Source organism: Mastigoproctus giganteus, unplaced genomic scaffold, assembly GCF_048544385.1.
Source record: "Mastigoproctus giganteus isolate SK-2022 unplaced genomic scaffold, ASM4854438v1 scaffold_15, whole genome shotgun sequence".
Taxonomy (NCBI): Eukaryota; Metazoa; Arthropoda; class Arachnida; order Uropygi; family Thelyphonidae; genus Mastigoproctus; species Mastigoproctus giganteus.
Genome location: NW_028328292.1, coordinates 1,078,816 through 1,092,863, shown reverse-complemented (window position 1 = coordinate 1,092,863; position 14,048 = coordinate 1,078,816). Strand labels below are relative to the sequence as shown.

At 37.7% G+C, this 14,048-nt stretch overlaps 1 protein-coding gene across 1 annotated transcript in view; it reads right to left on the bottom strand.

Moving 5' to 3' along the window:
* The window catches only part of LOC150074899 (transcription activator GLI3-like), a 331,720-nt gene that overhangs the window by 9,900 nt on the left and 307,772 nt on the right, over positions 1-14,048 (bottom strand). Inside the window, exon 13 of the mRNA XM_090389398.1 lies at positions 10,394-10,537. Coding sequence (XP_090245524.1) covers positions 10,394-10,537 — 144 coding nt within the window. The remainder of the gene's footprint in view (positions 1-10,393; positions 10,538-14,048) is intronic.

The window sequence follows — 14,048 nt, the reverse complement described above, 5'->3', positions numbered from 1 at the left end:
GAACTGTTCAGGCAGGTGGACGGCCAGTAACGGTCTGGGGCGTGTTCAACTGCACATGTTGGGACCTCTGGTACGTTTAGATGCTGTTGTTTGTTTGTTATTTGGTTTTTGAGCATTAGCAACTAAGGCCATATTGCTCCAGAATATTTGGTGGTGACGGGCCCAAACCCCGGACTAATCAAGAAGTGTATGCTACGCACTGCTGCTCCTTCCCACCTGGCTACGGAGGTGCCTCGTTTAGACGCATCTCTGAACAGTCCAGGTTATGTGTCCATCCTTGCAGACCATCTGCATCCCCTCATGGTCATCGTTCACCCACAGGGCAATGGACTCTTCCATCAGGGCAATGCACCTCCCCACAGAGCCGTGGTGACTAGAACATGGTTCGAAGAGTATACTGCAGATTTTACCACCATGGAATGGCCTCCCCATTCATTGGACATGAACTCTGTAGAGCATCTTTGGGATGCTGTAGAAAGGCCTGGTCAAGCTTTGGATCCTCCACCCAGGAATGCAACAGAATTATTGACAGCAGTGCAGCAAACATAGATGGAAATACCTGTGAAATGCTTTTGTGAACTAGTGGACTCAACCTGTTACCGTGTGACTGCCCTTATCTGGAAAAAAGGTGGTCTACCCGTTACTAGGTAGGTATCCCATGATTTCTGTCCCCTCAGTGTAAAGTAGGATATGTTCAACAAACAGCAAGGGAAACTACACAATTCCTGTCTAGTTTTAAGAACTCTTCCAATTTTAATCATTTCAGTTTCAAGATTTTGTAGTGTAGATTTTAATTCATACTGATTTTTGCTAGATTGGCAATGTACAGAATAATTCTGGTCTAAAAACATTAAAAAATAATTAATTTCTGTTGCATCATTGAGGCATCATCTAATAAAAGACAGCAGTGTCTTTTATAGTCTCTGGTCTAAACAATGGAAGATTAATTATATTGAGAAAATATTGTTTAAGCCTGGTTGCTACAACAGATTTAACCCTTAACATAACACTGGCATCGTCAAACAAAACGCAATTAAATTTTAACAAAACGCAATGAAACAATATATAAAAGCTTTTTATATTGTTACTGCCTTTTTGATGCTAATTCAAAAGATCTAAGAAAATAAAAATTGGTTCATCACACAGTTCATTTCAAATTTAATATAAATTATTAGGTCACTTTTGCTAGCAATTCCCAAGCTTCGTCGATTATTATGCTGAATTTTGCATTTTCACTCATAATTTTCTTAAAAATGTTTATATTAATTTCTTTGCTGATGTGCTCAACAATTTGAATAGCAATAAATCAGGAAACAATGTTACATTGTTTAATTTTTGTAGCTGTAAAAGTGAATCCATATCAAACATTGGTCTATTTCTTTTTACCAAACTTTATTAAAAAAAATTTTAGTTCTTTCAAGTTCCTTTTGGTTGAGAATGCTTACAGTATTCAATAACCTTTCTTTTCTCCTTCTAAAATGTGAAGAGTTTTCTTCAAATGATAACCTGATGTGAAATGTGTAGACAGTTTTGTTCCTTACAGAAGCCTATCTACCTTGGTATTTTCAAATTTCCATTGCACCCAGCATCATTATTTATCCTTTATTTTGAAAGATGGCAGAATTTAGCAGCTTTCTTTAACCAGTGACTCCATTATTTTCTCTAGAACACAGGTTCGCCTAACAGGTCTGTCATTACTCAAGTCACCCTTTGATCCCACTTTGTAAATTGTGGATACATTTGCACATCTCCAGTCTGTGGGGACATCCCCTGAATCAAAGGATGCACTCATAATTATGGCTAAGGGTTTGCTTATCTCCTTTGCTGCCTCCCTTAATATACCTGGATAGATCCCATCCACCCCAGATGCCTTCCTTATGTTTAACTTCAACAGTTTCTCTTCCACTTTCCTCTCAGTAATTACAAAATAATATATAGCTCCCTATTAGAGTTTGATAAACTTCTGGCCTCCACTTCCCTAGAGAATTCCTTGTGTGAATGTAAATGCAAAACGCCCACTCGGTTTATCAGCTACCTGAGCAGGATCATCAACAATCAAACCATTGATATCAAGTGGACCAATCTGATTAATCCTCTTCCATGTAGAGGAAGAGGATTAATAAGATTGGCCTTGTTGTTTTTCTTTGTATCCTTTGCCAAAGATTTCTCATAATTTGCCTTTGCTTGCCTCCTTTGTGACTTTATTACAGACTAGCTTATATCTACCATAAGCTTCTGAATTACTTGATAATTTATATGCATCCTATGCATTTTTCTTCTCTGCCATGAGTCTCATTAGTTCATCTGACATCCATTTAGGCCTTGAACTCTGACATCCATCTAAACCTTGAACAGTATTTCTTAGTTGGTATAAAAGGCCTAGTAGCTTCCAAGATTAATTCCTTGAACACTTCCCATTTAGAATTTGTGTTGGTAACGTCATCAGTTGGTTCCACTGTATAGAATTTAAAAACTGTCTAAGACCACCATAGTCACCTTTAGGGGGGGGGGAACCTTACCCCTGACGGTAGTTACATCTTTAAGTCACTCAATACATTGTGATCACTGCCACCTAGTTGTTCCTTTATTTTCAGATTCTTAATGCACGAATAATCACTGCTGATAATCAGATCAAGAATATTACTCCCTCTAGTTGCCTATCGAACGTGCTCCTGTAGAAACAGTCATCCAATAAATCCACAAAAGTCTTGCTAGTGTGCAAGTGACCAATCCACAAGTTCCAGTCAATATCTGCAGAGTTAAAATTCCCCATTATAAGACATTCTGATTTACTGGCCCAACTTATTTATCTATACAGTTGTTCATTGTACACATCAGCATCATTAGACCTATAGCACACTCCTACTCTCATTTTTGCTTTCTCAGTGCTTATTTCACATAAAACTAACTGAACATTGCACTGGCCAACCATATCAACTGGATGCAGTAGCTTAGATTTTATATGTTTCTTATAACAGCATAACCCCTCCTCCCTTCCTATCCTGTCTGCTCTTTCTGTACACATTGTACTCCCAAAATTCAAATTCTGCATCCCTTATATCTGTGTAACATCACATCTCTGATTTCCCAACAATATCTGTATTTGATGACTTGACCAACACTTCAAATTCATCAAATTTATTTACTATACTCCTAGCATTTGTGTACATACAAGTATACATGCACCTTTTCTTACTCTTAGTTATCCTAACACAGACCTATAATTTACTTGTTCCATGATGACTCCCAGCATCCTTGAAATACCCAGCACCTTGCTTTCCAGGCTACTGCTCATTCCAGTAGAAGCAGTGCAAGGATCACTTTCACCTCTGCCTGCAGCTATTGTTAATCTTTTAGTCTGTGTATCTCCCTAAGCTAGCAGTTTTTCAACCTACCTAAGACTGCCTCAATAGCATCAGCAAATATTCTTGCACCCTTTCCATTTAAGTATATCCCATCCTTGTAGAAGCAGTCTCTCCTGTTAACAAGCACAGACCATGCTAAGAAAATTTCTACCCCATGAGCACTGCACAATCTCTCCAGGGCTGAACTGATTGACAAAGCTCTCAACATATACTCCCTCCTATTGTGTTTGGTCAGAAATGGAAACACTTTCAAAGTTAACACTAACTTGTGACTTTTTTTCTAACATTGACCTGTACTTGTTAAGTAAGTCCGCAGATGTCTACTCTTAAAATCATTAGTGCCAATGTACAACAATATCACCTTTTGTGCCCTTAAATGATGATATCTGCTCTACAGCATAATCTACTTTTGCCCCTGGCAGACATACCCTGGTCCTGTTCCACCAACCTATCCTTTTTGCCAATATATTTCCCGTTTCCCTATCAATAGAGTCACTGGCAACAACTAGCTCCTGTAGGACCAGTGCATTCTGCCTTAGAGATGCTGTGTTGCCTGATGATCAAGTGCAAGGTCTGGCATTGATGTGGGCATCTGAAAAGTTGATGGGCCCCAAATTTAAATCCTTCAAGGGCATCTACCCTATTCTTCAAACTTTCATAAAGGCCCATTACAATGATGATATCTGCTCTACAGCTGAGTTGACATTTAATATCCTCACGCTGTTGGCTGCCACATACCACTCTCATTCATTTTGCTTAATCCTTTAAGGAATAAGCAAAATGAATGAGGGTGATATATTCCTTTAAATACCTCAATCAGGTCATCCCTAAGGTGTCTATTCCCCAGGTGCTGCAGTCCACATTTTCTGTGATATCCCTCATGGGGGCAACTCTCAGCATTACCAGCCAATCCAATGGCATTTCTTTGGCTCCTCTGTAGAAATTGTTTGTTGTTTAAATGAGGCCTCCAAACCTGAAGTTTTATAAAGAGGAATAATAACCTCCTTTACCATGCTAGCAAAAGTCCTATCAATCAATGATAGTACACCTGATCACAATGCAAGGAACACTTTGTGTCTGCTTGTTCATAATCCCTAAATCTTTCTTATCTTCGATGACTTTTTCTCCCATTGTGTGTATATCACCACAGATTTCTTTGAAATTCAGTTACTATCTTTCAGATCATATGTATAACATCAGCTCTATGACATCATAATAGTAATTAACTGGATTTGTCAGGTACGACATTCATAAACCTCTTATCAAAATAGTCTTGTATCGAGTCCTTAATCACCAATTGCATTATCTTACCCATCACAAAAGTTAAACCCCACTAGTTGTTACCCAACTCCACCTCTTCCTATTGAGATTGAGTTAGGATACTTACTCTGCTGGCTTGTGCATTTTATCTCCAGATTGCAGCAGTGATACTATAACCTGATTTGTTAGTTTTTTGGTTTTTAGGAGCATTAGCAACTAATTCCATATTGCTCCGGGGATATGCAGTGGTCATTCCCTGAGCTTTCCGCATCCTCCGTATTTGGTGGTCACAGGCTCAAACCCCGGTCTAATCAAGAAGCGTGTACTACGCACTGTTGCTCCTGCTTACCTGGCTATGGAGGCGCCCTATAACCTGGAGATCATGACAGTGCATCAGATGTTATACTCAGACTATTATGAAGTTTTTGCAAACTAAATGGATGTGAAAATGTATATTTAAACTTCAGCAAGACTTTTCCATATGTTCCTAATGCAAAAAAAGCACACGAATGCTTTTTTTTTTTTTTTTTTGTATAAGGAACAGTGTGCCACAGGCAAGATGATATCGCACTAGATAAAAGATTGGTGAAATCTGGTAGTTGTAAATGACATTTCTCTGAGTAGATTAAGGACACAAAGAGTTCAGTACTGGATTCCTTACTGTTTCTGATATTTGCCAACCCTTTCTTACTTGCACCCCTAAGTGGAATAAATTCACTTACACGGCATCTGTGAGACACCATGTTTTGTTTTAATTATTTAAAAAAAAATTTTTTTCACTATATTTTTAGAATTTTAGAGGTCACTCATTCTCCAAATTGAAACCCAGGCACAATATGAATGGTTGTGTTTTTGTCAGCTATTCAAATTTAGCTGCCAAAACTAAAGCCCTACAACATGCTTGGGCAGCTCTAACTGGCATGTCACATAGGAATGGGAGTAATAGAAGCTTTTTCTCACCTGGTGTCTGCTAAACACCAAACAAAAAATTGATTTGTAGTCATATTATTTAAAAATGGAAACAGAAAATACTGTATAATCAGTTAGAGAATACTGATGGGCAAAGGTACATGGGAGGATTTGATTTTATTTCCAAATTTAAAAAAGTGGCAATCAAATGCCATGTTAACAGCATAAAGTTTAACACTGATGAAGATATAACTTTGAAGTTGGGATGGTGATTAATGATAGCAGCCAAATATGCTTCACTAAAGTCTAGATGAATTATTTTGATGGTCTATAAAATGGCAGTTAAAGTTGCACAGTTTGCTATGAGCAAACTGTCTGCTATGCAATGCATTGACCATGTGTTGTGGAGGCTCCATGTTGGTTGCCCCATTAGGGGGTATGTAGGCACCATGTGAAAGCCCTAACAAATCAGTGATGAGAAATATCCATGGTATGTGAGATGCCTTGTAATACAAAAGTTTATAAAATACAGCAAGCCCCCGTTATAACGCAATTTGCTTTACGCTGATTCACTATAATGCTGTTCATATATTATAACCTGTATCTGACTATAATGCTGTCACAGATCACTATAACGCTCTTTTACAGATTGCATTTTTGGCATATTTAATGAAATCGTTTCATTTTATGGAGTCGGTCGCTTGAAAATGAATAGCAAAACAGCATTAAAACGTTTCCCCATGCTCAGTGAAATATTCTCGCACACTAATTTAATTGCAGTACAGTGACTTGTTATGTAGTTCCGAGATCAACATTTTAAAAAATGATCAAGTATATTGCTTGTAATATTTGCATTACATGCATGTATCTGAAGTCTAGTCATCACTCAGTACAGTATTAGACATCGTGCGTAACGGACAGTTTACTTGAACATTGTATCATAATTAATGCAACCAACGCAGTTACATTTTCGAAGATTAATAATGGCCGATAAGAATGAAAAACCAACAACGTCTGGGCGCAGTACGAAGACTATAAATGTAAGAAAAAGACTGAATTTGAAAATTAAATTAGACATTTTGAAGCAAATCGATTCCGGTCAAAGACAAGTGGATGTGTGCCATAATTTAGGACTTGCAAGTTTAACTGTAAGAACAATTATAAAAAAAAATAAAGAATTAATTTTAGCAACGGGAAAGATAGCTGTTCCACTGCAAGCAACTAGGGCTAGGCCGGCTATTAGGATTGAAATGGAAAGACTTTAACTAATTTTATTGAAGATAATATCCAATGCAGAATTCAGTTAAGTTAAATATTATAAAAAAAAGAGAAAAAGAACTTGTTAAAATTATTGAAGAGGGGTATTATGTGTTATACTTCTCAACAAGTTTTTAACACAGATGAAGCAGGACTTTTGTGGAAACGAATGCCTAAAAGAAGTTTCATATTGAAAGAAGAAAAAAACATGCTAGGTTTCAAAGCAGCGAAGGATCGGTTGACTTTATTGTTGGGTGGTAATGCTGCGGGGAATTTAAAATTAATACCCCTTGTAGTTTATTTGGAAGAGGGCCAAAGTTCAACCCAAAATCGACACATTTTTCATGATTAAATTTATCAATTAAATTAAATCAATTTATATCAATTAACTTCATGATTTTAATTGGAATTTTAAGTTTAATTTTGATACGTAAGTAGTTACCACATAATTATATACATATGTAATGCAGAATATTTTATATGTACAAATATTTGAATATCAAATATTTTGACCGACATTTGTGCATCTTTTCACTACCGTTTATTATTGATTAGGAAATATCCTATGGCACCGACCGCTACTCACAAATATATATATTACCTTATGGGAAAGCGGCGCTCGCTTAGCGTGGATTCACTTAGCGCTCTGTTTTTCCGGAATGAATTATCAGCATTAAGCGGGGGTCACCTGTAAATAAATTTAGGAAAAAAGCCATGCACTGTGAGAGCTATGGATCATTATTGTACATATGTGTGACAGCCTCAGTTTTGGATGGCTATGAGCAAACTAAATTTTCTCTGAAATGCATTGATCTCACATTGTGGGGGCATTTCACTGTGACCTGCATGGGTTTGGTGCTCATACCTAAAATAAAGAGCTGCTCCAAATATAATCCTAAATAAATATTAATAGTACTTCCCCAAAGGGAGAAATGTCATTACATTTATTTGAAATTCATGCCATTACCCATATGGCTGTCTCGGCACTTATTGGTTCCTCATCAGTGGATAAGTTGCCATAATGAAAAATATCCTGCCAACCCATCAAGTATCTCATATATTGTGAATATTTCTCATCACTGGATCATCAGATTTTTTTGCTCATGGTGCCTACTTACCTAGCAATAAAGGGACAGTAAGGGGCAAAATTGGCATATGGGTAAGGGCATGCATTTCAAATAAAGAGCAATATGCTTCTTCCTTTGGAGCAGTGCATTTTGTTTGGGAAGCAAATTCAATACTGAAGCACACTCATGGAAAAGCAATATGTTATCCCAGGATCATGGTCAGAAAAAAAATAAGTTGGAAGAAAAAATTTATCTAAAAACAACATGAAAAATGGCTAGTTTCAAAAGAAAAAAACACCTGTCAGTATTCATGCCCACTACAAATTGCAGGTGGTAGTAGTAGTAGCAGCAGTGGCATTTGATGCAAGAAAGCAAGTGTATGAGCTTATGCAGCATCAACCAAAAAAAAAAAAAAAAAAAAAAAAAAATCACACCATTCCCTCCAAATGCCTGTCCAGTTCCTCCTTAAATTTATTCAACCTATCAACTTCCACAACGACAGATGGAAGTTTGTTCCAGCAATTAACCACCTGCTGGCTAAAGGCAAATTTCTGCACATCTAATCTACATCTGTCTTTTCTTAATTTGAATTTATGCCCCCTTAGGTTCATAATCTGAACAAGTGGAAGGATCCCATCAGAATTCAGCGTGCTCAACCCATTCAAGTTGAATGATAGGCATGTGATACATCTGGGATATGTACGAAACATTGAGTTATGCAGACCAAATAGTTTAAGAGGCCAAACAAATAAGTTTTGAAAACAAAAGTAATATGCCAGATTTATTTTGCACTCTAGCGCAAAATAAGTTGGCACTAGAGTGCAAAATGAAATGCTTATAGCATAAGAGTGATGCATTTCATAGGAAATGCAATTTGCTCACAGCTATGTACAAAAGTGAGACTACTACTACTACCTACAATAAATGTTGTATAGCTCCTTTAACATGAGATATTTGCTCTAAATTTACTTGAGTTTTAAACTTCTGTAATATCAAGCATCTCACATATTGTGACTATTTCTCATCACTGGCTTATCAGGTATTTCACTTACTGTGCTTGCTTACCCACCAATGAGTTGCTTGGTTATCCTACATGCATATACACTGAGTGATCACTGAATTATGACCACCTACCTCCGTAGCCGAGTGGGCAGGAGCGGGAGTGCAGTAGCACAAACTCTTTGAGGTGACCGGGGTTCAAGCCCCTGACTGCTGAATATGGTCGATCTGCCAACCCGCACTGGACCAGCGTGGCAGATTATGGTCCATTTCCCTCAGCATGAATTGTTGAGGAGGCTTCCATCCTGCAGTGGGTTGATAATGGCTGCACTTTACTTTTTTTTACCTAATATTTTGTGGGTCCTCCTTTTGCCCTCAGTACAGCAGCTATCTGACGTGGCATTGATTCAACAAGATGTCGGAAGCGTTCGGGAGGTATGGCCAACCAAGTTGTGTGCAATGCAGCTAGCAATGCAGGTATGGAGGTGATTGGTGTATCCAGACACCTGATATGCCTTTCCATAGTGTCCCACAAGTGCTCTATGGGATTGATATCGGGTGAGTTCGGAGGCCAATCGATATGCTGGAAGTCAGAACTGTGTTCCTCAAACCATTCCTACACATCAAGTGCCCGATGGCTCGGCACATGGTCATCTTGAAAGATGCCATCGCCATTCGAGAAAAAGTGCAACATAGCGTATGGCAGGGTGTACACAGTCAGCAAGCAGTTGACAATAGTGGAGACCACTGATACGTTGTTCCACATGCACCAGGGGTCCCAGTTCCTGCCAGTGAAACATGCCCCGCACCATACAATCCCCTCCACCGGCCTGCATTTTTGATACCATGCATGATGGATGAAGAGCCTCATGTTGTTGACGCCAAATCCATACACAACCATCCATGGTGTGGAGTAAATAACCTGACTCATCCGACCAGTACATTTCTTCCAGTCTTCTAACGTCCAACTTGCATACTCTGCACCAGGTGAGTCTTTTACGGCGATAAACCTTGGTTAGGAGAGGATGCCGTAGGGGTCATCTGCTGGTATAGCCCATACATGCGAACATGTGACACTTCATCATGGCAGATATTGTTCCTGGTTGGCCCATATCACATTTAGAATTGAAACCAATTTGCAGACATACAAGATTAATTTTTATCTCTTTTTTTTTTTTTTTTTTTGAATTTAGGGTCACTCATCTCCCAGGTTGAAACACAGGTGCTTGCATGATAATGTGTGGTAGATGCAATATGAACGTCTGTACTTTTATCAGCTATTTGTGTTTTAGTGGCAAAACGAAAACTGCTAATTTAAGGCTTTCACTACACAAATCAAGCAAACACCATCCTTTCAAATAGAAACCAGTTCACAGATAGATATAAGACTTATCTAAGCATCCAGTAGTTTAGTTTAGTAAGAGAGAAAAAAATAAAACTAAAAATAATATAATATAATATAATAATACAATAATTAATTAAATGAAGGAATCCCTTTCCACAGAGGAACTTTAGTTTTAACTGTGTTGAGCTTACCTGATGGCTGAGAGAAAGACAAGTCGAGTAAACTTTTATGATTGCCTTTTCCCTCCTTTGGCAATTCTGAGAGTTTGGGAACATTTCCTCGTAATCTGGAATTCTGACTGGTCTGACCACCACCACTGCTGCTGTGTATAATACCTTAAATATAAATATTAATTTTGATTAAAAACATAATTCTCAGATCATTAATATAAAAAAATGTGAAACAGATAATGGTTAATAGGATTTTAACTTTCATCTTCAAAAACAGGGTTTTTTTATAAACACAAACCTCTTTTTGTTTTAATTATAAAAAATTAATTTTTAGATTTGATTTTTTTTATTGAATTGAAAATGGTGACCTATTAATTATGATTTGCTAAACTCAGTTAAAAAATATAGAACAAAAATAAATGAGCAAAACCAATTTTATTTATTTCGTATGATGTGAGCAATACACGAAGGAACCAGTTTTTTCTTGCTTCCTTCGTGTATCGTGGCCGGGATATCCAACCAACCGGTTGGTTTGGCACCATCGTGATATCCAGCCCAAGGCGGGAATCGAACCCGCGACCTTTGGGTTGCCAGGCAGCCACTTTACCTACCCGGCTAGCCAAACCAATAATAAAAATAAAGGAAGTTTTTATCATATTTTTTTTATTAAAACAAGGTCACTACCCCAGACTGAAACATACAACAGGAACATTTATATGTTTGCCAGCTGTTTGCATTTAGCCAGTGAAACCAAAGCTCTATGGCAAGATTAGACATCTCCTGCTAGCTTTTCACAGATACCACATAGGAAGCAGAAATACCAAAACCAAATGTTTTTGCTTGCCTGCCATCTTTTCATAGTATTTCAAAATGAGAACAGGAAATACTGTATAACCAGTTATAGAATATTGCTTGGCAAAGGTACATTGGAGGATTTTTATTTCATTTACACAATTAAAAAAATGGCAACGTCAGATGCCATACTAGTAGTGGAAGGGCCTTGACACATTCTAGTTAATGAATTTTAATTACAGTAGTTCTGTCCAAATCAGACTACATTAATTTACTTGACAAGAATAATACTTTTTATCTATATAGTGCCAATACTTGCAGTTTGCTGCAAAACAGGTTAACTACTATATAAATAGCAGTGAGCCAGCTCAATGAGAACTGCTCATCATTGCAATCTTAACATTAGGTGGTGTTAACCATTCAAAATCTAATAGGCTTACATGAGATCAATCAAACTTATGGCAGCCCACTACTTATTTACTTTTCATTCATATGTATAGTGTATTTTACTTATTTTTAATATAACGTTTATGTTTTTATATAGGGGAAAGGTTTTATAAATGGGGAAAATCTCTAAGAGACATTAATAAAATATCTATTAAAAAAACATAAGGTAAGTGGTACTGAAGTAATATAACAGAAAATCTGTTACAGGCTCTAACATAAACTTAATCTTAGAGCATCAGCAGTATACATGGTACTACACCCAGGGTAGTAGAAAATGAAAAGGAATTGGGGGGGGGTAATTGTGCTGTCAGACATGAAGTTCTCTGAGCAGTGCAGACAAGCTGCCAGGACAGCTCATGGGGTTTAGCATTAGTAGAGGCATATAATGCAAGAAAGCAAGCTTATACAGTATCAGCAAAAAAAAAAAAAAAAAAACTTCTCATTTCACCCATCCATTCACTCCAAATGTTTATCTAGTTCTGTCTTGAACTTATTTAAGTTTCTGACCTCCATGACAGATAGAAGTATCAATCACCCACTGGCTAAAGGCAAATTTCTGCACATCTATTTTACAATTGTCTTTCCTCAATTTGAATTTATGACCCCTCACATGAGTAATCTGAGCAAGAGGAAGAATCCCATCAGCATTGAGCTTGCTCAAACCATTCAAGACGTTATACACCTCAATTAGATCACCTCGCAAGTGCCTAGTCTCCAGACACTACAATTTGCAGAACTTAGTCTTTCTTGGTAAGAGCAACCCTTTGTTCCACTCACCAATCTTGTTGCCCTTCTCTGTACTCATTCCAGCAGCTCTATACCCTTGCTAAAATGAGGCCTCCAGTATATACAGTACTCAAGGTGTGGCCTGACCATTGCTTTGTACAAGGGGACAATCACCTCCTTATCCCTGCTAGCAAAATTTCTGTATTATCATTGACAAGACACCATGAGCTACTCTTGCAGCCTGTCTGTACTGATCGGAAAACTTCATATCTCACTGCACAATTATCCCCAGGTCCTTTTCATTCTCTAATGCCCTGAGTGTAGTACCACACAGTACGTTAATCTGGGATTACTGCTACCCATATGCAGTAATTTACATTTGTCAATGTTAAACTTTAGTTGCCACCTTTCAGCCCATGTGCTGAACATTTCTAGATCTTGTTGCAGTAGTATACTGTCATTAACAACCCTGCCAATCTTTGTAATGTCTGCAAACTTAGACATTAACTCTGATATACCTTCATCAATATCATTAATAAATACAGAAAACAACACTGGGCCCAACACCAAGCCCTGGGGGACTCCACTAATAACATTAGTCCATGAAGGTCAGTGTCCATTGATTACCACTCTCTGTCTTCTCCCACTCAACCATCCTTTTATCCATTGCAGAAACTTGCCCTTAATGCCATACTGCTCCAATTTGTACAGTAGTCTTCCATGTGCAACAGTATGAGAAGCTTTACTAAAATCCAAGTATATTTTTTCGAAATTATTTTTTGCATCCAGTTCCTCTGTGACCACATCATAGTATCCAATCAAATTTGTCAGACAAGACTTCCGCTTAACAAATCCATGCTACTGAACTATAACTGAAGTCTTGTTTAAATGATCCTGCAATGCTTCTTTAACCAGTGACTCCATTATTTTCCCCAGAACAGAAGTTAAACTAACAGGTCTGTAGTTAATTGTGTCACCTTTTGAACCCCCCTTTATGAATTGGGGACACACTTGCACATCTCCAGTTCATGGGGACCTCTCCTGAGTCCAGGGAAGCTCTCATAATTATGGCTAAGGTTTTGCTTACTTCCTTTGCTACCTCCTTTAATATAACTAGATAGATTCCAGATAAGGAAATGGTTAGGCCACATCTTGGCAAGAGGGAAAAAGGGGTGGTCTTACAAATGAAGACTTCATTTCTGCAAATTGAAGCATCTGGAGACTAGGCACCTGTGAGGTGGTCTGATTGAGGTGTTTAAGGCTTTGAATAGCTTGACTTTTGAAACTGATTGCAGATGGGTTATTTTGTTATTTTCTTTTTTAGGAGCATTAGCAAATAAGGCCATATTGCTCCGGGATATGTGCTGGTCATTCCCTGACCTTTCCGCATCCTCTGTATTTGGTGGTGACGGGCTCAAACCTCGGTCTAATCATGTGCGATTGCAGATGGGATTCTTCCTCTTGCTCAGCCTGTGCACTGAGAGGGCAAAAATTCAAAATGAGGAAGGATGGCTACAGAATAGATATGCAGAAGTTTGTCTTCAATCAACAGGTGGTTGATTGCTGGAAAAAGCTTCCATCTGTCATTGAAGTGGAGAGTTTGAATAAATTGAATAAATAGGTGAAATTGATTTTTTTTTTTTTTTTTGTTTTTTTGATGCTGTGTAAGCTTGCTTTCTTGCATAATTTGCCACTATAAAAAAAAAAAAAA